Source organism: Eulemur rufifrons, chromosome 4 (genome assembly GCF_041146395.1).
Source record: "Eulemur rufifrons isolate Redbay chromosome 4, OSU_ERuf_1, whole genome shotgun sequence".
NCBI classification, from domain to species: domain Eukaryota; kingdom Metazoa; phylum Chordata; class Mammalia; order Primates; family Lemuridae; genus Eulemur; species Eulemur rufifrons.
This window is the reverse complement of record NC_090986.1, coordinates 71,466,036-71,490,255: the sequence shown is the minus strand read 5'-3', so window position 1 is coordinate 71,490,255 and position 24,220 is coordinate 71,466,036. Positions and strand designations below refer to the sequence as shown.

Sequence of the window (24,220 nt, the reverse complement as noted above, 5' to 3'; positions counted from 1 at the left end):
AAAGATAATTCTATTAATCTTCTACATCACTCACATCTTCTATAGCACTGTCTATATCACACATTTTGATGCTTATGATAGTGTGTCCTTAGCATTTTATGCCTATATCTCATCTTTCCAATGAGGAAAAAGCAGTTTTGCTCAGTAAATACCCATGAAATGAAATTATTTAATATTTATGCTTTGTAAATATTTGCAAGATTTTGTAATCTATTATGTGAATTCACTAGAATTGCTGGATGAGGGATTCTTTAAACTTCCTGGATTAAAGAGAAGCATTACAGGATTGGAATCCGGTTAAGTAGATGAAACCATCTTTTCTAGCCATACATTCTAAAAAATATAGGTCAACATGACATAATAAATTTTATATTTTTTATAAATATTTCTATAAATATTCTATAATTATTTCTCTAATACTTAGCTGAAAACAGTTTCAAATTCTATATTACATTAATGGTTGTTGTCTTCTGCTTTCAGATTTATCTTTTTTCCCAGAAATATTATTTTAGTATGAAATACAGAGCATTTTATGACCTATTTCTTACTCTCCAGTTCTTAAGGTTTCTCATACTTGGCCAATTTTACTTTTCTCCTTTCTAGATGCTTTTAAAAATAAGACTAAATAAAGCATATGGTCCCAGTGTCCTAGTATTAATGCATTATATAGACTTTTTAGGCCCTCTTGTAATATGTGTACATATATATATATATACACACAATTGAATATAAATAAACATACCTTTGATTATATGTATATAAGTTTTGTGAAGATACTTTCCATAGTAAAAAACAGTTTATCAAATCTTCAGAAAACATATTGTTTTTAAAAGACAGTTACCTAAAAGCCCATAAATGTGTTTTTAGTCTTTGTTTTGTTCTATTTATAAATGTAATAAATATGCATTATAGAAAATTGGGAATATGGAAAAGTATAATTTAAAAAAATTAAACCACTCATAAGCCTCACCATAAATATACCAGTTGACATTTTGTGATTTATCTGGTTTTTTTTATTCTGTATATGATATATCATAGGGAACCTGCTACACATACAAGTTAACATTCTACTTTTTCCATTTCATTAAATATTCTTCAAAGGCTTGATTTTTAAAACTGCAGGAGAGTCCAACTTTGAACTGTGGTACAATTAATTTAACTATTTTGTAAACATTCAAGATTTTTTTATTTTCAAAGAACTCTAAGTTTTAGAAGATTATATAAAATAATTTGAATGATGCTTAGAGTTCCACTAAAAATATGGTTTCAACCTCGAAGTCCCAGGGTTGACCTGATTTCTGTTTATTGGGTTCTGAAAGATACAACCCATGCCTCATTTTACAGCTTATTAAATAATACTATGAAAAAGATGTTAAAATCTGGCATTCTTACATTTAAAAAAATAGTAGAGTGATTGTTAACATAGCTTTGTGTAAATGATCCTCTGTTAGACTTGAGAATTTTTTTTAAAGGAGTTTGAGTTGTTTTTCATATGATCAGCTAATGAATTCCGTACAACTTCCCCAACCCCAACCTTTTTCTCCTGTTTAGCATTTTCCACTTTTTTACTCTGTGATGAACAAGCCCTCCCTGGTTAATTATGTATATATTTAGCTACTGCATGTGTTGGGCTTATTATTGTCATCTAATTAGATGTAACTTGAACTGCTTCCTTCCAGAAAAGTCATTAAAAATTCTTTCCTAATGACCTAGAGATGACAAAATGTCTGTAAAGTGTGAAGAAGCAAACAAGCACAGGAACATCGCTCTTAAAGAGTGTTAATCCAGATGCTGCAATCATCTAATTAAACAATATTTTGCTGTCATTAACATTTTCACCAAGGAATTGCAGTTATAATTTCTTTGTCAGCTGTCTCTAGATCACTTTACCTTCAAAACTAAAGTGCCATATAAAAACATTAAATTGGATGGTTTAATTAAAAAGTTTTTTTTTAAATGAAGCAACATATCCAGTGTTTCTGAGATCTCATTTACTATGCTTCACTTTTATTGTTTGAGTGGATTAGTGTCATAGGCTTGCAATATTTAATATTCATCTTCTAAGATAAATCCTTATAAGCATAGTTAGCAAATACATATATATATATATATATTTTTGTACTTACCACTGCTGGAAAAGGAAAGAACCTTACCAATTATAGCATAAGTGTATTTACTAAATTTCAACTATCCTAAAGAAAAAAACAAAACATTAGTAAATAAATATTTAGACGTGCTAGAACCTAACAAGTATTACTTTGGAAATAACTCAGTTTTTAGATAATTTAGTGAACAGTATTGTTTTTCATTTCACAAAGGTGTTCAGTAAAATAATTAAAGGAATAATGCCAATTCATGGTTAAAACTTATGAATGCAAAATCCCAAAGTACCAATTAATCACTCTTTCTTTTATGTGACATTAAATACATTGTGTTTTTAATTCAAATTAAAAATATATATTGACTGTCCATGTTCCAAGGGTTTGATGTGGAAATTTTTATTAAGAGCAGGTTTTAATGTCATTACATTTATTTATGAAGTTTATGGTATTAAAATTAAAATGATGCTATAAAAGTCTAGTGATTTAAAAGTTACTTAATTTTTCTTAAAATTTATTTTCAAAGAACCCTGCAAAGATTATTCAAAGTGAATTACAAAAAATGCAGGACAGGTAAATAGCCATGAGCTATGACTGTTGACATCAATCATTTTGTGTGTATGTGTGTGTAAATTTTTAAATGATGCTTTCTTTCCTTTGTATTTTTCCAAAAAAAATTACATATTTTCCTTTATTAGAAAATCCTATTATATTAAAAACTAACGTCTTTAAATATGGTTTCTATTTTTATGCTGTTTGCATTTATACAGTACATTTAAGTACTGAGTTAATGTAAATTGGCTTTTTATTTATTTTATTTTGACAGTGTTTTCTTAGTATATGTTATAAAACTTCTTAAATTTTAACAATTGTGGTATCTTTTATCTATCAATTGACTTATATAAGTAATACATGTTTTATATACACACATACACATATATATGTAGCATCAGCATTGTTCTATAAAAAGACACACACTGGAAGACCTACTTTTCATTAAAATATACAGATTTTTAAGTAGAACAGTTCCCCAGAATATGGCAGAACACTAAACTTGCCATGGACCTATTTAGGATCCCAGAAATAGGTCTGCCTGGCCAGTCTATACTCTCTTTATATATACATGTATTCAAAAGAAATACTGAGAGGGATCAGATGTCCTATATTAGCATATATATGAGCTACCAATCAATAAGAAATTTAAAAGTTTAGAATTTTACAGCTTGTATTTTATAATAATAGTACTGCTTTAGCAGACCATTTTCATGTACAAAGGACTTTATTAAAGACTCTAAATTGTTGTTTATTGCCATCAGTACTATTCTTCATGGTAGACTTTTATAAGCACAAAGCAGGTTCATTGATTTATTGAGCTACCTAAGCTGTAGACATTTTCTTCTAGTTTAATGTACACATTCACAATGCCATTCTCCTCTCTCATACACACTTCTATTCTTTTGCATAATTCTCATCCTCTGAAGAGAATGTTCTGCAGTCTTCCTTCTTCACATGGTTTATGTTTGTTCAACTTTTTGAAATTTGGCACATTTTGTTACATTTTTATCATGTGCATATTAATTCCAACAACAAACATTTATTAGGTAGACCGTATGTGCCAATACGCAAAGATTGAAAACAAAACAAAACAACCGGCCCCTACACGTGTGAGTTCACAGGCCAGTGGAGAGGCAGACAAGTAAACAGTGACATGGATTAGGTATAAGAGAGGTCTGTCATCACAGGGGTGTGGTGGGAGTGCGGGGGAAGCCCTAATCTAATGCTCACTCATCCCAGTGAATCTGCTTTCTGTCAGTTACCTACAACTATATTACATGCCCACATCAGTTTACACTTAAAACTATATGTAGTTTAGTTGTAAAATGCAAAGCTTCATATAGTAAACAGATAAAATAGTTACCCAATAAAATGTTTGTTAAATGAATTACTTTGGTTTGATGCTTATAATAGTGGATTTTAGTTCTTACTCAGATTGTGGGGTTTTGTTTTTTTTTTTTCTGTTTTACAGTCATGTTTACCAATTGCTACAAAAGTAGGTATCATTTAATTTCATTCATTGCTGACAAACAAGACAGTGTCTGCATATCCATGTTACTATGATGGTATATATCGTGTGTACACCAAGGCACACTGGGTGAAATCCATATCACTAAATACCAGCAATATAGCCATTTCGTGTAAAATTGAATGAAAATTTAGAAAGTTACCCATGATCAGAGCATAACACATTTTTTTACTAAAAATAATCTTGTCCAACAAAAGTTTTCTTTGGACGCTGTTTCTTTTCTGGTGATTCTCTCAATTCCAGCTGCTCATATGGTATTTGAGTACCAGTTTATGAGGGGGAGCCAGTGCTGTGCTACCCTAAACTTACCACATTCCCATTGTGCCTCAATATCCTTACCTGAAATATTTAAATCATTCTACCAAAAACTAAACAGACAAACCCAACCTAAAGTCCAGCAGGTCTCCACTAAAATAAAACAACATAATACAAAGAGAAAACGAATGTACTTAAAAGAATGGAGGCTGGGCATGGTGCCTCATGCCTGCAATCCCAGCACTTTGGGAGGCCAAGGCAGGAGGATGACTTAAGGCCAGGAGTTCAAGACTAGTCAAGGCAACATAACAAGACCCATCTCTACAAAAAATAATAATAAACAAAATTAACCAGGCATGGTGGCACGTAACTCTAGCCCCAGCTACTTGGGAGGCTGAGGAAAGAGGATTGCTTGAGCCCAGGAAGACAAGGTTGCAGAATGCTACATTAGCGTACTACACTCCAGCCTGGGTGACAGAGCGAGACACTGTCTCAAAAAAAAAAAAGTGGAAAATATATGTTTGACATCTGCCTCTGTACTTTTCATCCTGGCTTCAGAGTACTTTAGTTCACTTGCAAATTCTTTACATTGATTCTTGATATAGTTTAATATTATATTCTGTGCACTGAGAATGTAATTTCTAGATATACATTCACTGTAACAGAAGATCATCACATAAGCTGCTAGTGTGCAGGTCAGCAGGGTGACCTTCTTTGTAATCGCTTTTGGGGGCTCTGGCTGAAAAGACTGTGCATCCAAGGTTGCAATATTCTCTACATCAGCAGAAGAGGGATTGAGTATGGAAACACACGTGTGTTAATAGGAAGTTTCAGTGGGCCAAGCCCCAAAGTACCTCTATTTACATTCTGTAGATGGAACTAAGTCCACAGCCATAGCTACTGGTAAGAGAGGCTGAGAGGTGCCCTCCAGCCCAGGAAGAAGGTAATCAATTACAACAAGCAGCCAGCAGTCTCTGTCACGATCTTATATTATAAATCGTATTTCTAGTGACTTTTTAAAAAATTATTGAGTAAATTCACTTGAAATACATTGTTAAAAGAGCACTTTTGATTAAAGACATGATTCAATAAAGAAAATGTTACTTTTCTTCTGAAATTCATAATTGCCTTGTAAGAACAGAAACTATTTCATAAGCAATTAGTGTATACAAACTTTCCTTTCTGTTTTTCTTTACTAGGACGGACATATAATGATCTGAATCAATATCCCGTGTTTCCATGGGTATTAACAAACTATGAATCGGAAGAATTGGACCTGACTCTACCAGGAAACTTCAGGGATCTATCAAAGGTACCTTTGTGATATGTAGAAGTCAGTTTTCTTCATAAGAATATAGTCTAAAAGCATTTCTACTGGAGAGAGAGAGAGAGAGAGAGAGAGTGTGTGTGTGTGTGTCTATATATATATCTATATATATCTCCAATTAATGTTTGTAAGAAACTAAACCTGGTTGTCTTCTCCTTTTGTATTCAGTGTTTAAATCTCATCAATTCTTAGCACAAGAATTAAGCTACAAGAAAATAAATTAGTACTAGCATAGACCAAATGAAATGGGTATTTGAGAAAGGACAGATGTAGGGAAAGGTTGCTTAGACATCTTAGGCTTTAAAGTCAAAAAACTGTGAAATTATTACAAAATATGGTGGCAAATCATTTCTGTGATGTATTCCTTAGGTATGAGGCATGTTATCTTTTTTTTTTTTTTCCTTTTTTACTAAACAATGCTGAAGAAAGGCATTTTATCTTGATCAAAAAATACACATACCCCAAAGGGAAGCATAATGCTGAAAAGAAAGTCCATTAAGTTTATCAAACGTCTGTTTAGATTAGGAGAGAAAATATATGGCCCAAAAAATGGCAAGAACATGATATATAATGGGGATAGTAAATAAACAGCAAATTTTTGGTTAGTTCACCTTATTCGTCCAGAGGAAACTTAAGTGGGATACTAAACTGTTTGAAATTGAGTGAAGAACTGGGAACTAAGTTTAAAAAGCTGCTCTATAGCCTCAGCTTACATCAGAGCCCGGCCCCAACTTTTATGTACTTTAGCCATAGTAAAGCCTCAGCCTGTTCACTTTGAATTTATCTCTCTTTTCTATCAGACTTGATTGTCTGGGTTAACAGTCTACAGAGGGCTGCTAAAAGGTATATGTGTATACGTTTGGTGGTTTGGTTTCGGGGCAGCAGGCTTCAGGGGCTCTTAGCCAAGGCTACCATAAGCCCTGCAAATTAGGGAAACATCATTAAAACCAATTTAAAATTAATCCCACAAATTGTTTTTAACTCAGCATGCCTTCTCCTGCCTCCATTCTTGCCTTTGAAAGCTAGACTTGCCCAAGTTGAAGTTCTATATTGCACTAATTAACTAGCTGTGTGACCTAAAGCCAATTTACCTTCGCCCATTTGTAATATGAGAATAATAATACTATCCCATCTCATATAATTGTAAGGATCAAATGACATGTGCATTTAAAGAGTGTAACATAGTGCTCGGCACATAGAAGCACCTCGTGAATATTAGCTATTATTGTTACACATGAAGTATTCTTAGCCTGTTTTTGAAGCCTGTTTACTAAGTTTTCCATATTCTCATGTCATTCACTCTCTAGTATTTTTATTATGTAACTTCCTTATCAAACCTTAGCTGTAAGCCAGGTGTAGTGGCACATGCCTGTGGTCCCAGCTACTCAGGAGGCTGAGACAAGAAAATCACTTGAGCCCAAGAGTTGGAGGTTGCAGTGAGCTATGATGATGCCACTGCACTCTACCCTGGGTGACAGAGCAAGACTCTGTCTCAACAAAAATAAAATAAAATAAAAATCTTAGTTGTAGCTCATTGCTAATTTTAGTTATGGTATTATAGATTCTAAAGGGACCTAAGAGATTAGTTGGCCAATATCTTAGTGAGAGCCACACAGCTGGTAAAAAAAAAAAAAAAAAAAATTGTTAGCAATTGAATTCTAATATTCTTGCAAGTATTGTAACTTTTCCAGTGCAAATCAACTGAACAAGAATCTTTAACCGTTTACCATGGGCAGGCAATTATTCAGGCTCAGGTAGATGGAAGCCTTGTAATTCATGGGATCTTCCCTCCAAGAGCAAATCTTGTTACGGATTATCTGATTAACAAGATCAGTTCTCATACAATTTTATAATGAAAACTACAGGAGAGGCAATAAATACATGTTGAGTATCCCTTATCCAAAATGCTTGGGACCAGAAGTGTTTCAGAATTCAGATTCTTTTGGATTTTGGAATATTCGTATTATATACTTACCAGTTGAGCACCCCTATTCTGAAAATCTGAAATCCAAAATGCTCCGGCATTCTTTAAGCATCATCTCAGCACTCAAAAAGTTTCAGATTTGGGAGCATTTCAGATTTCTGATTTTTGAATTAAAGATGCTCAACCTGTAGCAGTTAGGAACAAGAACTCTAAAACTAGACTGCTTGGGTTCAAATACTAATTCTGCCACTTACTAGCTGTGGGGCCTTAGACAATATTATTAATTATATATTACAAACTGTAAAATATATATGCAATAAAAAATTAGAGTATAGATTCTCAAGTGGCATGATACATTGTATTAAAATTCCATAAGCTGACTACTATTATGGCTATTTTATTGTTTTTAAAACAGGAAAGGAGGTTATTTTTCTTTGAAATCAACTGGAATATTGAGTTGGAAGGAAACTTACAGACCAAGTTCCTTTCTTTCCTCCACTTACTCATTCTTTCGGTCATTCAGTCAACAAATATAAATTATCACACATTCACTATATGTCAAGCACTGTACCAAGTGGAAAAGCGTACAGGAATGTATAAAACACACATAGTCCTAGCCCCATGGAGGATGTTCAGTCCAAAGCAAAGATACAAACTCAGATAGTGAACAGAAATGTGTGAGGCCAGCATCTATGAGACAGGTATAGTGGGGACTGCACCAAACTGGAGAGCTCATGCTCAGCTACTCCAAGGCGCCGGGACTTGGATGTTCTCGAAACACAAACTCAGCCAAAGAAAATATGGCACTCATCATGAGTAATATGGATTATAGAAGGCACCTGGTAGAATATTTGCTAGTAATCATAGATTTTTAGTTATCCATGTAGAAAAAATGAGATAAATTAAATGAGGAAGTCACTGTTTCTAAAGTAACTAGAAGATATAAACTCTTCAAGGTTTTTAAGCTGATCTTATATTTCCTTTGGCAGAGCTTTTCCTTTTGTGCCTCACATGTGCTCTTCTAATTTTATATAGTGTTAAATAAATAGTAGAGGTAAAAAGATGGAGCCTAAATAAATTAGGCAACGTGAATACAAAGTATACTTTTGCAAGCATGGAATCCTTCATGCTGTGAATAGTTGAACCCATGCACTCTTAAAAGATAGATAGCTTTTTCTTCCAGTTCTACTATATTCCATGCTTTAGCAATTTGTTCTTTATATTCTGTCACACTAGCGTGATAGGAAAATGTTAGCAAATTAAAGCCTCTTGATATGTTAATAAATTACTTGTGCGTTGTTCCCATGCTTCATTGAATTTCTTAATAGGAACTTTTTACAAATGGGCTAGAAACCTAAGACCATCCTGTATAAAAATCATTAATAAATAAGATTTTAATGTATGAAAATATATCTTATTATACGCCTAATGGGAAAATGACATTTGAAGTATAACAATGTAATTGGTAGGAAAAACTACTATAGTGCAATATTATTGCATTGAAGAGATACCCACTATGTAGCAGATGAAATTCTTATTAGTACCACAAATGAAGTTTTTAAGGGAGAGTTTGTTACTCTTTTGAAGCTCAAGGAAGAATTGAAATACTTGAATAATACTATTAACCAGGAACATTCTAAAAGATCTCTAACTACAGAAGTAATTGTTTCTTTTTTTTTTTTTTTTTTTTTTTGAGACAGAGTCTTGCTCTGTTGCCCCGGGTAGAGTGAGTGCCGTGGCGTCAGCCTAGCTCACAGCAACCTCAAACTCCTGGGCTTAAGTGATCCTACTGCCTCAGCCTCCCGAGTAGCTGGGACTACAGGCATGAGCCACCATACCCGGCTAATTTTTTCTATATATATTTTTAGTTGGCCAAATAATTTCTTTCTATTTTTAGTAGAGACGGGGGTCTCACTCTTGCTCAGGCTGGTCTCAAACTCCTGACCTCGAGCAATCCACCTGCTTTGGCCTCCCAGAGTGCTAGGATTACAGGCGTGAGCCACCACGCCCAGCTAGAAGTAGTTGTTTCTAAACAAAGACTGGGAGTCCTGATCCAAGTAATAAATTTCTAGCAATGAATAATTCTAGAATTTGTTTCAGTAAACATTGGTGCCCCAAATGATTTTTATATTCTTTACTGTATAAAAAAATTGAGAAGCTATGAAATGTACAATCCTAAAAAAAATTGAATATTTCTTTTCTTTCTTTATACCACCACATTACACTGGCTTCATGAAATTCTTTGTTGTATCAGTTAGGAAACTTTTGAATGAAAATTTCAGAAAACCCAGCTCAAATTAACTTAAACAATACATCGGTGTTATTGGTTCTTATAACTGAAAAATTCAGAGGAAGGTTTGATTTTCAGCAAGATTTGCTCAGTGGTTCAGATAGTACCACCAAGGACCTTGTTCTTTCCATAGCTCTACTCTGCCTTCAGCCACTCTGGGTATCACACTCACCTTCCAGTGGATGGCCTCCAGTAGCTCCAAGCAATGCCCTGTAGTAGCAAAATGGAGCAACACTTCTAGACCTCATTTGTATCATATCAGCCAAAGGAAAAGAGAAAAGAAAAAGATTATTTTATTCAACTGATTTATGTTTTATTCTAATAAAAGTAATACATAGTTTTATGTATTACTATTTATTCTAATAAATAGTAATAAAATATTTTTGTGTAATAAATAATTTTATCATCTCTTTAAATTATCAGATTATCAAAACTGTAAACACCAAAACACTGAAGTTAAATTAAATGTTCATTGAACCTTTAGGTGCACATTTATTTAGACTGAAATATTTTATATTTATAATATTCTTACTCTTTCTTTTGTCCACTTAATTAAACGGTTGAAGAGCCCAAGAGCAAGAAATTTCCTTATCAGTAAGATTTATTAGACCTCTCATTTGGTTAGACATCACAGGTTCAAGTTTTATTTGTTACAAGTACAGGCTATAGGCTATGCTTATTGTCTGACATGATGAACAGTAAATGAAACAATCTGTCACTGACCTATCTTTTTAATACCAATGAACAGTGAGTGTAGAGTTTTTTCCCCCCAATTTCTACAGATACAGATATTCCTTGTGGTGAATTTTATCTTAAAACATGATCTATGCTAGTGCTTCAGTTATTTACATATACCCATATGAACTTGACTCTTAAATTATAGTTACATGACTTTGACGTGAAGCACAGTCTGTGCTCATTAAAGTGTAAATAGAATTTTCCTACTTCCCAGTCATGCCCTCTGATAAGTGAAATAGTTTCATCACAAAACCAAGTCCTACTAATATTGACATGAGCATAAGACATCACACACACACACCCATTCATCAAGTGGAAAAAATATATTTTGTTAACACAGGAGTTGTTTGACTGACAGATGATGATAAGCATAACCATTTTCCCAAATTATTATGCCACTTAAAAAAAGGAAGTGATAATGCCTTGAGGCTTTGAAATGTGATAATGCAAAAGAATGCACTGAAGTGTGAATACTACTCAACTATCCACCCTTGATACTGCCAAATGTCTATACACCGCATAGAAAAGAGTTTCCGTTGTTAAGGTGGAGAATGTGGGACTCAGTGATCTAGAGCAAGTTTCTATACTTATTTCATCTTTCTTTTTCACCATAGCTTAACAATATCTAAAATGAGACTAGTTCCATTTACTTTAGTATTATCTACCTAATGCTTAATTTTTAACAACAAAATATGAAGTATGGGCAAAACTACTAAGTGTATTAGTAGCTGACTGTGATGATACAAAACTTGCTAAAAGATAAAAGCATGAATGTGTAAATTTAATTATATACCATCTACCAGAAACCCTACTGCTAAGTTTGAAATATTTGTCTAAATATGTGTTGAAAGCACCTTAACATGTAACTCACAGTGTGTTGAAAGTTGTTTTCGTTGGCAGAGCACAGTGGCTCACACCTGTAATCCTAGCTCTCAGGGAGGCCGAGGCGGGAGGATCACTGGAGCTCAGGGGTTCTACACCAGCCTGAGCAACAGTGAGACCCTGTCTTTTCTGAATAAAAAAAAAGAAAGTTGTTTTCATTAAGCTTGCTTGTGTGACAGTGCTGAAGGAGAATGACTATTTTAAGGACAGATATTTATTGGCAGTATTTGGATACTGTTTTAAACTCATGGGATAATCATTTATTAAAATTAATAATTTTGTTCCCTCATTCTTTTATTACACAAGCATTTTTATTACACAAGCATTTATTGCCAACTTACTCCGTACCAGGCGCTGGAGATACAAAGACAATAAGAATCCATACTTTTAAGAATTTGCAATCATTTTTTGTTTATCTGATAGCATATTAAACTATTTTCCTTCTAGTCAAAAGAAAGGAAGAACCAAGAAAAATGCAAACAAAAAGTTTGATTTACAGACACTGTGGTAACCAGAAATAGTGAGGTGTTTTGTTTGTTTGTTTATATCTCTACTGTTGCTTGCTGGGGACACATAATAGGGTGACAGGGAGTTTACGGATTTATACAGAACCTCCAAACCAGTCCTAGGCTCTGTCTGCTTGTGCTAAACGTCCCCTTATGCTCTTTTCTTATTCCTTCCCATTTAGCCAATTAGCCTTTCAGAAAGAGAGAGGAGAAGAAAATACTAGACAGGGCCTGTCCTGCTTTGATAATTTTAGGCCGTTAAGGAACCGAAAACACGAGGAGCATTTTCCAGTGTGAGCTCCTAGAGCACTCCTATAGAAAGAAAGAGAGCCTGCACTGAGCTCGTTTACTCCACCAGCCACATGTCTCAACTGTACCTAAAGTACAGCATCACCATGCAAAACTAGGCCAACACTGTCTCCTTAGCCTTCCCTTTCTCCCGAAACAGAATATTAAAGAGAAGTGATCTTGAAACTAATTTTAGCCCCACCATTATCCTTCTACTTAATAATGAGAAAATTTCTAGAACTGACACATGAATTTTTAAGATACTCCATTGTTTTTAGGTAAAAGTGTTTACTTTTCACTAAAATATTTAAAACTCATTATCTTAGGAATTATTCTGAGATAATTTGATAACGATAACAGCCAACATTACAGCTGCACTTACTATATGCCAGACATTGTGCTAAGCATGGATTTTCTTGTTTTACCTGCACAACTCTGTGATGAATTGCACTGGTTATATAGATTGCATCTTCTTTCATTTGTTACCTATTATTTCTCCACCATACGTAGATAGGATAGTCTCAAAAGTCAATAACACTGGGCATGATGGCTCATGGCAGTACTCCCAGCACTTTGTGAGGCCAAGGCAGGAGAATTGCCTGATACCAAGAGTTTGAGACCAGCCCAAGCAACACAGTGAGACCCTGTCTCTACAAAAAATAAAAAAATTAGCTGGGCATGGTGGCATGCGCCTGTAGTCCGAACTTCTCAGGTGTCTGAGGCAGGAGGATTACTTGAGCTCATGAGGTTGCAGTGAGCTATGATGATAACACTGCACTCCAGCCTAGAGCAACACAACAGAGGGAGACACTGTTTCAACAATCAATCAATAAATAAAAATTTAAAAAAATAAGCCCGGCCAGTGCGGTGACTCAGGCTTATAATCCCAGCACTTTGGGAGGTTGAGATGGGAGGCTCGCTTGAGGCCAGGAGTTCAAGACCCCCATCTCTACCAAAAAAAAAAAAAAAATGTTAGCTGGGCATGTAGTCCCATCTACTCAGGAGGCTGAGGAAGGAGGACCGCTTGAGCCCAGGGGTTTGAGGCTGTACCACTGCACTTCAGCCTGGGTGACAAAGCGAGATTCTGTCTCATAAAAAAATAAAAAATAAGCCTAATGATTAATTTATCTTCTAGATGCCCTCCACCTTTCCTAAATGCCCTGGCAGTTTTCATATGCTGCCAAAAAGAAAAAGAAAAAGAAAGCTCTCCCTAATACCCAACAGGAAAGAAATCTTGTAAAATATCCTACATGTTGGACAGTCAGGTCAGACATGAGCAGAGAAGGCAAAAGCAATGCAGTGACTGAGCCATTCCATGCCTCCAAAGCCTTCAGTCCTGCACGGGGCTAACATATCCATGAATGTGCTCATAGATATTGCTAATCAAAATGCAACTTTGGGTCTAAAATTATCTTTCTTCATAATATACTCAATTCCACCCTATGAAAAACTATAAAATGAAATATACTCAATTATAGCCACCAAAATATAAATCTTAACACATCCTTTTATTAATGCTTCATTACTTCAGGTTTTGTTCCTTAACAATTTATTTGGAAATTGTATAGTGATTAGCTGAAGTTCATCTGATGACGAAAGGCTGTATTAAACAAATTAATAGTGCCTATAAAATTGCAAATGGGAAATTTAATCCAGTTAAGAGAACACAATTTTCACACATTTTAGAGGACAAATTTTCAAATTAATCATTTAAAGCATTCTTATGTATTAGAATAACCCAAAACATAAGTAACATAGAAAAGACTTAGTTTGATTTGAAAGGTTTTTCTGTGGTTTTTGCACTCTATTTTAATTGATTTTGACTTTTTATTATGAAAACTTTCACACATAAAGAAAAATACCAATAATAATTAATACCCATTTAATCAATACCTAGATGTTATAATTATTGACATTTTAGCATTCTTTTGTTTTGCTTAAGTATTTTAAAGTAAATTAAATATATCATGCTTTACCCCTAAATACTTCAGTATGAAAGATAACATTTTCCTGTATGATCAGGATACCATCATCACGTCTAATAAAACTTGCAATTCCCTAATATTATCTAATACTGTGCCTATAATCAAGGTTTTACAATTATCTCCCATGTGACATTCTTTAAAAATTGTTTTGTGCAAGTGAGGATTCAGGCAATGAGCACACAGTCCATCTGATTCTTCTGTCTTATGTGTCTTTTAGGCAAGAATAGCTCTCAACCACCCCTTTTTTCAGGACATTGACTCATTGTGGAGAGCATGCCAGTTCTCCTGTAGAATTTCACCTTCTGGGTTTGTCTTTTTGCTCCTTATGTTGTCATTTAACTTGTTTTAACTAGTAAGGGTTTGATATATCCTGATTCAAATATCAGTGAAGATTAATAATAGAAATTTATAATTGAAAATATTTGGTCAATAAAGCTTATTTGTCAAAATGTAAAGTCACTATAATTGATTAAAATTGATCAAAGTTAAAATGTTCACATTAGAAAGATATTTGTGGGTCATATAATTGAAAACTTCATCTAAAATTCTATGCATGAGATAAACAAAATTCTTGATTAAATGGTAAAAAGGAGTGTGAAGGGAAGACTAAAAGTCTCTATCATTCCCATGCCCGGAGGCCACTGTTGTTATAGTTTCATGTGTATTCTTCAAGACTGTTTTTCTGAATATTTAAGCAAAAATATATTACATATATCATAAGATTTTTAGAGAAATTTATATAATGCTATATGATACTGTTTCTGCAACTGGCTTTTTTTAATCCTAGTGCTACTAATGATAATTTAAATTACCTATAATGCATTCTCCACCAGACCATTGGAGTTAACTTTCTAAAGTCTCACTGAGATTTTATTTCTATCCCACTTAAAACAGTTCAGTGACTTTCTACTGCACATACCTTAAAATGTATTTCATCACCCTGGTCTACAAAACTGTATGACGTGGCCCCTGCCTGTTTTCTCACCTCATCTCATAAACTCTTCCTCCTGTTGGCTATGCTCTAGTCACACTATCTTTCTTTCTGTCGCTTTAACATGACATCCATGCCCCTAGAGCCTTTGCACTAGCTTTTCCTCTGTCTTGAATTCTCTTATGCATGAATCTCATATGACTGGTTCCTTCTCATCATTCACACTCAGCTCATGGGTACATCTGCAGAGATGGCTTCCCTGTCACTCAATCACTGCCATCCTATTATTCTTTAATTATCAGTAAAGTACTTACAACTGATATTTTCTTGCTTACCAAATTATTTATCTAGATTTCATCTATCTCTGCCTCCACAGGCAAACAGACACACTCTTAAATGCACACGTACACACATACACATTTGAATGTAAGTTTTATGAGAACAGGGACCTTGTTTATCTTACTCTGGGGTCTAGAGTACTTTCTGACGCATAGTAGGCGCTCAATATTTCTTGACTGAATTTATCTTGGAATCTTTTGAAATCAGCCTTTTTAAATAGCAGTGTGGGTATATCATCATTTGTTTAACCAGTCCTTTATTGGACATTTAGACTACTTCCAGTTTTTTGTTTTGTTTTGGTATTTCAAGTAATGCTGTGAGAAATATCCTAGTGTCTGATTCTTTCCATATTGTAATTCCTCAAAGAAGAATTACTAAATCAAAAGTATGTGTATTTTTTGAAAAATATTACCAATTTTCCCCACAAGGAATTCATACTGATTTATATTCTTACCAACAGTAATATGATATATCATGTTTTCCTACACCCTGGCTAGTGCTGAGTCTTATGAAACTTAATTTTTGACATTCTAGTCAATAAAAATAGTTTTGTTTGACATTTTAACAGTTCTGAGTGTACTTATGACTTTCAGTTACATGTAATAGAAAAATCAACTTAAACTGGCTTTAATTTAAAATATGAAGTTTTTTATTAGCCCACATGACTAAGAAATCTAGGCATGGGTCGGTTCAGGAAACTGGATCCAAGTACTCGCCGGTGCTGTCAGGCAGGGTGCCGCTTGTCTTCATTGGCTTCGTTCTCACACAGGCCTCCCTGTGGTACAGCAATGATACCTTTGTAACCCGCTAGAAAAACAGAGAGGTTCTTTCCCAGAGAGTAGAAGCAAAGTTACATGGGATCAGCTTGAAGCGTGTGCCCATTTCTGTACTAATGGATATGGATAGGTTGATTAACGTATTATCCACATGGATAAATATGTTAATTAACAGGTCTGAATCATATGCCCACCCAGGGAGTTGGGTAATGAGGTCAGCCCACCTGCACCAGGTAGATCAAAAGTGGGGAAGGAGTGGTTCGCAAAGTAAGGAGGCACAGTGGATGCTAAACAGAGAAAAGAATAGATACCCCTTACCTTGTCAGAGCTGGTACTATTTTTTCCTGCATAAATTGGAAATTGGCATTCATTTTTCTGTGACTCGCCTATTCATATAATTTGCTCATTTATTTAATTAGGTTCATTAGCTTCTTATTGATTTGTAAGAGCTCATTATCCTATGTGCTATAAATATTTTTCACAAAAATCTTTTGATTTTTGCCTAAAAATTTTGTCTAAAATTTCCACATGGAAATTTTATATAATAATATATAATTGGGTTAATCAGTCATCATTCATTTAGCATTTACTGTTCATCTAAAAAGAGCCAGGTACCGTATTAGGTGTGAGAATGCAGAGATGAATAAGAGATAGGGAATACCCTTGAAGGGCTAGTCTACTGGGTACAAAAGGTTATAAACTTGCCTAACTATTACCAGATGGTGTCCTGTAAGACTTCACAGATTCCATTTGAACTGCTTCCAAAAGAATGAGCTGAAGTTCCTTGTTCAGATAAGAAGGGAGACAGGAAATTCACTTGAGCACAGAACAGTCTGGAGGTGTGATTTCTACATTGTTGTAGTAGAATTTTCAGAATGACAACATGTAGTTCATGACTGAAAAAACAAAAGAGGTAAGAATTCTTGAAGCCTCTTCTAAGGATTTTCAAGCCCTTGATTATTATAATGAAAGATAACAAGATAACTTAGATATGTTAGAGGCTCAGATGTGTTAAGAGTGTTGAGATAACCAATAGCTATTCTTAGAAGCCAGACAGATCAGTCAACTACACTCAGCTTCAAGCTGTATCAGTAGCACAGTTTCAGCTGGTTCTGTAAAATGTGTACCCTCTAGCTAGCAACCTGATCTTGATTTGACTTTTCTTCAGTGTCTTCATCTATAATGTAAGAGAGTTGGTCCAGTAGACCTGTGTAAGGTTCCTTCTATTGATACTTCTGAGGATCTGTAATAGGTGAGAAATTAAGTAGGCAGTTATGTAAGAAAAAAAATCACATCAAGATCAGAATTTCATATTTAGCAATGAAAAACAATGCAGTGATATGGAAAGTGGAGATCCATGTACCTGTTTCCTTCTCCGGAAATTAGGTTCATAATGAATGCCTTGCCGACCTCAGAGACTTATGAAAATCAATCTAGAAAATGGACGTGAAGATGATACATTATACAAATATCATTAGCAGTGGTAGTAGCAGTAGTGAAGTCTTAAACATTATCTGTATGCAGGTTGAGTATTCCTTATCTGAAATGCTTGGGATTAGAAGTGTTTCAGATTTTGGATTTTTGGATTTTGGAATATTTGCATACACATAATGAAATATCTTGGGGCTAGGAACCACATCTGAGCACAGAATTCATTTGTTTTATGTACACCTTATACACATAGTCTAAGGTAATTTTATACAATATTTTGAATAATTTTATGCATAAAGCAAAGTTTATGTTATGTACTTATGTGTGGAATTTTCCACTGGTGACATCATGTTGGCACTCAAAAAGTTTTGGATTTTGGAGGATTTTGAGTTTCAAATTTTCAGATCAAGGATACTCAACCTGTATATGAGCAGAATCCTGTTAGCATAATCCTGTTATCATGTGCATGATATATCAGCATTCAGTGTCACTAACATTGATTAGATCTCTGATTTCCCCTTGAAAAGTCTTTTTATTCTTAAAAATTATAATCTACATTGATGACATTGACCATTCTGCAAATCAATCCACATATATTTTTATTTATTCAAATCAACCTAGCTCTGTGCTCCATATTTTATGTTCTCTAAAAGCCCTTGTAATGTCTCATATAATACCATTTATCCAATAAGTATTTTTATTTATACAATTTGCATTGGTCATTTTTGCTTTTTAATTTATATACTGTATAAATGTTCTAAAAAAAGGATTTGAAACAACTTGCAAGTTTTTATAAAATATAAAAATACTGATAGATCAAGGCTATGAGAATAGAAAGGGAAAATAAGTAAATGAAGCCAGAAAAAAAGTTAGCACTCGGAAATACACACCAAAAAGATTCTAACCAGAATTTTTCAAATTACAATCTAAGTAGCACCGATTCTATTGCATGTTAACAGTTGTTGACAAAAACAACTGCTATGAAAACAAAAAGAAGGATGTAGTTCTGGTAAAAAAAAATAATAAAGCAATATAAAAGAAAACATTGGAGTAAACAAATTTAAACAATTCTATTTATAATAGTTTTTCTCAGGGCATTTAATTATATAACCAGCATCCGTCAGGATTTTTGTTTCATACGATGAAATCGCAAAGTTTTTTTCCAAAAGCAAAGCTTTTTTTGGCACTTAAGTCTGAGGCAGATTTCTTCTCTCTTTGGTATTCAGAAAGGGGAAATTGGGCCAGGTGTGGTGGCTCATGCTTGTAATCCTAGCACTTTGGGAAGCTGAAGCAGGAGGATCACTTGAGGCCAAGAGTTCGAGAGCAGCCCGAGCAACATAGCAAGACCCCATGTCTATAAAAAATAGAAAAATTAGCCGGGTGTCATGGTGCGTGCCTGTGTTCCTAGCTACTTGGGAGGCTGAAGCAGGCGGATCACTCAAGCCAAAAAGTTTGAGGTTGCCGTGAGCTATGGTGATGACACTGCACTCAATCTAGCCCGGACAAAACAAGACCCTATCTCAAAAAGAATAAAAAATAAAAAGGCCGGGTTGGTGGATATTGAATAAGAGTAGAGAAAATCCTTAACATCATTTCTTCAGTAACTACAACAGTGATGTTTTCACATACACATGCTAATGTTACACATAAAATTTTCAGCTTTAAAAACTGAATTATTATAATAAAGCTTTGTGGAGATAGAAATTTTATTTTTGATCTTTGCATTGTTACCTGTTTGCATCATTTTCTGTTACAGTGTTCACTTGTCAACATAAAAACTCACAAGGACAAAACAGCAATAAATATAAAAACAAGTTTTAAACTTTGAGTTGAACCATTTTATGTGGTAACACCTAAAATGCACAGAGGAAAAGGAAACTAGTTATTGATATAGTAACTATGATAAAAATTAGAAAAAATTGCAAAGTATAAATTTCATTAAATGTAGCCTTACCTTTCACCAGAATGCTTACCTTATTCATCTGCTAAATTCAAATGGTGTAGGTAGATAGGTAGGTAATTGATAGATGGATAAATGTGAGAATAATATAGTATATGATATGATATCTGTTTGGATCTCTTAAGTAAGTATGTCATCTATGAGAAAATTCTCATTTCCCAAGCATTTTGAAGCTTTTTTCTTTTAAAAGATTTATTGCTTTTTGTCTATTTGTATCAAAATGATAGAAAAGAGTAAATACAAACCAAATCATTTACATTATGTGTTATAAAATTCATTTCTAACTATATTAGTTAAAAATTCAATATTAGAAATATATTTTAAGAAATTAGTAATGGAGGTGTATATAGTCTTTAGTACTGTGCAGCTGTTTCCTACCAAGTATTATTCTGTAAAACACTCTAATGAAATGACTTTGATGAAACTTGAGTAAAATAAAAAATGTAAATGTTTATTTTATCCCTTTTTCAGTAGTGTAGGAGAAGGCTGGAAAAAATTAGAGGAAGGACCATGCCCTTTTTCAAGAATGTTTTGTGAGGTCTTACAGAACAAGCTACATCAGATAAGGTGGATTCTTAGGGATTGTACAGAGGTTTTATGCATGTGAAAGTTCTATTAGCATATTCACAACAAAGCATTAAACATTTTAAATCCTTTGAAAAATATAGAGTTAGAAAAATATATCTGCCCAGTAAAGTATAAAATATGAGGCAATTTTAAATTAAAACCTCATTATTTCAATTCAGTAACAACTTACATTCATTCCACTTTATAGTACTGCCCTTTTACTAAAAAAGTAATGATTTTCTTTAAAATATTATTTTTTTAATTTTTTATTTCATGTTTTAAATATTATTTTATGTAATGTTTAACAAAATTACACGCCTTTTTTACATCTAAAAAGATTTGAGAGATAGCCAATGAAATTTAACACAGAATAAAATTTAAGCCTTAGAACATTTAAAAAAGATATTTAAACCAAAGTTTTATACTTTTTTTGTTTTAAAAAATGAAGACAAAAAATTTAGGAACCTTAAAATATTAACATTCTTGTGCACAAGAAATATACCTTTTAAAAAAGTAAATAATTAACTTGTTTTGTTTTTAAGTCATAATTAAACGAAAATGAACATAATTTACAAATAATTTTAATATTCAGGATAAGCATCCTTGCAAATAAGAATTTATTATGGAAATTCTAACAGACTTTTAACTGCTGACATCATTGTGTTATTTGAATTAGTCTCCTGAGAGCAAAAGAAAGGCTCATAGCAATTTATAAATGAATCTTTCTCTCTTGTGTAACATTATGTGTCCCATTGAAACAGTAATTTTCTTCTACTTCTCTTGTTAAAATTAAGCCTTGGGAGGATCTTCATAGTTAACTAGAAATATTAAATTTTGAAATAAAGGAGTTAGATATTATACTTAGTACTCATCTTTTGTTTTCTCTAAAAACATGTTTATTTTTATAGCATGCAACTAAATAATGTGGTTGGTATCATAAGAGCATCATATCCATATGCCATTAAGCCAAAATCAGACCCAAACTTAAGCTAAGCTAGTTTGCTATTTGAAATCATGAAGATGCCATGCTGGAAATTCTTAATGATGATTAAGTGCTCTAAGAAGTTTGAGACAATGATCCAATTAACACATGCTTTATTGAAGGAAAAAAATTGTACCCTGAGCATTTACTGTGTACTCCACTATAGGTGTTAGCATCGTAATTGGTAAATAGCGTGGTGGCACTGATAGGAGAGGTTTCAGTGGCCTTAGCAAAATGCTTTCTGGGGAATCAGAATTGTCTGGATTATTCTATCACATTTAGGTTTGTAGTTTAACTTAATAAAGAGAATAGACATTCCATCTGTGTAATAACAGAATGGGACTAACATTCCAACAGTTTCCATATGGAGGACTGCTGTCTCTCACACCCTAGGTAACAGGCTATTTAGACAAGGTTTTCTCTAACATGGTTGTCAAATGGTCACCTTTTCCTCATTGGATTTCCTGTAATCTAAGCTAAATTTTTGTTATACAGGTTGTTAAGTATATAGGAAAACAACATAAAACTATTGGTTTGACCTTAACAGTTTAAATTGGATTAAGATAATCCAGTTTACTAAAACCTTTAGTAAAGTCTAGAAAGTATGCACATAGGAATCATCCTCTTGGGTGATTTGTATAAGTGTAATGATTTATAATTAATATCAAAATCCAGTATGGCTAAAAATATACAAACTAATGTATTTATGCTCTATGGTTAAAATGAATTAACAGTGAAATATTTTCAAGATTAAGATTTATCAATAATGTCTAATATGACTGTATTAAACAAAATATTTCCTTTTTCTTTTTATAGCCAATTGGTGCTTTGAACCCAAAGAGAGCTGTGTTTTACGCAGAGCGCTATGAGACGTGGGAAGATGATCAAAGCCCACCCTACCATTATAATACGCATTATTCAACAGCAACCTCTACCTTATCCTGGCTTGTTCGGATTGTGAGTATTTTCCTTAAGTTACAGTTTGCCTTTAATACCTTAAAGTTTTTAACGTAAGTAAATGAAATAAAAATCAAATATACTCATAGTTTGTTTCAAACAACGATTAGAGACCGGTGAAGTAGAAATTAAATATTCCAAATTCTAGAAAAACTGAATTTTTTTTAATGAGTTGCCTCATTTGCAAAATTGAGTTAGGAAGATAGGCTATTATGAGCTTCTTAAACCTAAACCAGTTATAAATGAGCCAATCTCCCAGGTCCATGCTTAGTACCTGTTGCCTCCTTTCTCAGGAATGGCGCTCTCACTCTCGCTTCTCGGGCAGTGTGTTTTAAAATCAGTTTCCAAATGTTTTGAAAACCTCTTTCTGTTACCTTCTCTTTCCCCTAAAACATAAATATATTCAAGTCCCTCTGATCTAAAAAAAAAAAAAAAAGCTCCCTTCCAGCCCCCGCCCACCCTGCAGTTCCTTCCCATCTCTCTCCCTGCAGTCAGCTGCGCTGAAAGCACAGGCTCTGCGCCCTGCATGCACCACCCGACCTGCGTGCGCTGCTCCTTGCCCCACTTCATCACCTGCCATTCAGTATTTAGTCTGGTTGGTTGAGGGTCCACACACATCATTTTACTGAATTGTTTCTGTGTAGGCTGCATGTTATGTGAATAGAGTTTCTTATGTCTTACCCTTCATGTCTCTGAAGCATTTGCTGCTCAGATCTCTTTCTCTTGGTGTTCCTATTCCCCAGGATTTTTCTAAATACCTTAGCTGGGCTGTGTCATTCGGTTATAAACTAGTGACTTCCAGCTTCTATCTTCATTGCACATTTCTCATGGGTTCCTGATAAATATGCCCAAGTGCCTGCCGGGCATTTCTACCTGCACATCTCACAATACCATAAATAGCAATTCTAAGAAATGAACTCCTCATCTCCCTCATGGAACCTGCTGGGGTTCCTCCCATTTTTTCTATCTAAGTAAATGGTATGATTATTCACCTAGTTGCCCAATCTAGAAATGAGGAAGCTTTCCTAGATATTTTCTCTATTTTACCAAATCTTTACATCCAATCAGACATTCACAGATTCTACCAACTAAATATCTCTACAATCTATCTCCTTTTCTCTATTAACTCTGACACTTCCCTTAGTTTAGGTTCCTATTATTTCTCATCTAGATTATTGCAAAAGCTCTTAACAAATGTCTTTGCCTTTAGTCTTGCCCTCTCCAATCTAGTCTAGTTTTTTATTTTTACTATTTTTACTCTAAGTGACTGAGAAGTACTATAGAATGCTAAGTCAAAAATGTTTTCTCCCCCTTACCAAGATATACTTCAGACCACTCTGTTGTATGAATCTGATATGCTTCAGAAACACATTGGTAAAGCAGCATATATGAAAATGCATCTCCTATTTTCAAAGACACTTTTTCCCTAAGCCTAAATGACAACTTTAGTTTGGAGGTCTTCCTCAAGCATTCTTTCCATTATGGGGAAAAATTGAACTTTCTACAAAAATATGGTATGAGAATGTTTTAAGTAACTTCTAAACCCAAATAGGTGACAGACTACGAACAATTACCGTTATTAAGAAAAATTTTTGTCAGAATTAGGATTCAGTGTAATTGAACACAAATTTTATATGTTTCATAATCCTACATCAGCATAAGAAGTTAAAGAAGTTTAGATAAACTAGTCTGTTGAGAAAACAAACCCAAATCTTATTTTAAAAAATAAACTCTGTAATGATAAATTAAAGGAAAATATATAAAACTATTTTTTAAAACAAAGTTATTAGTCTAATTTGTCCAAAGATTCACCTTAATTATATAAACTTGGATAATTTTGTAAAAATGTTTCTGAGCTAGAAGTTTCTTAAGAAATATTTTTTTAACTAGAGCGCTTTTA

The 24,220-nt window shown here is 33.7% G+C and overlaps 1 protein-coding gene across 4 annotated transcripts in view; it reads left to right on the top strand.

Annotated features, from left to right (window-relative positions):
- NBEA (neurobeachin) overlaps positions 1-24,220 on the top strand; it is a 563,351-nt gene that overhangs the window by 461,625 nt on the left and 77,506 nt on the right. For all 4 annotated transcript variants that reach the window (XM_069467350.1, XM_069467354.1, XM_069467352.1 and 1 more), the window contains 2 exons: positions 5,637-5,749; positions 22,180-22,320. In XM_069467350.1, the coding sequence (XP_069323451.1) occupies positions 5,637-5,749; positions 22,180-22,320 (254 nt within the window). The remainder of the gene's footprint in view (positions 1-5,636; positions 5,750-22,179; positions 22,321-24,220) is intronic.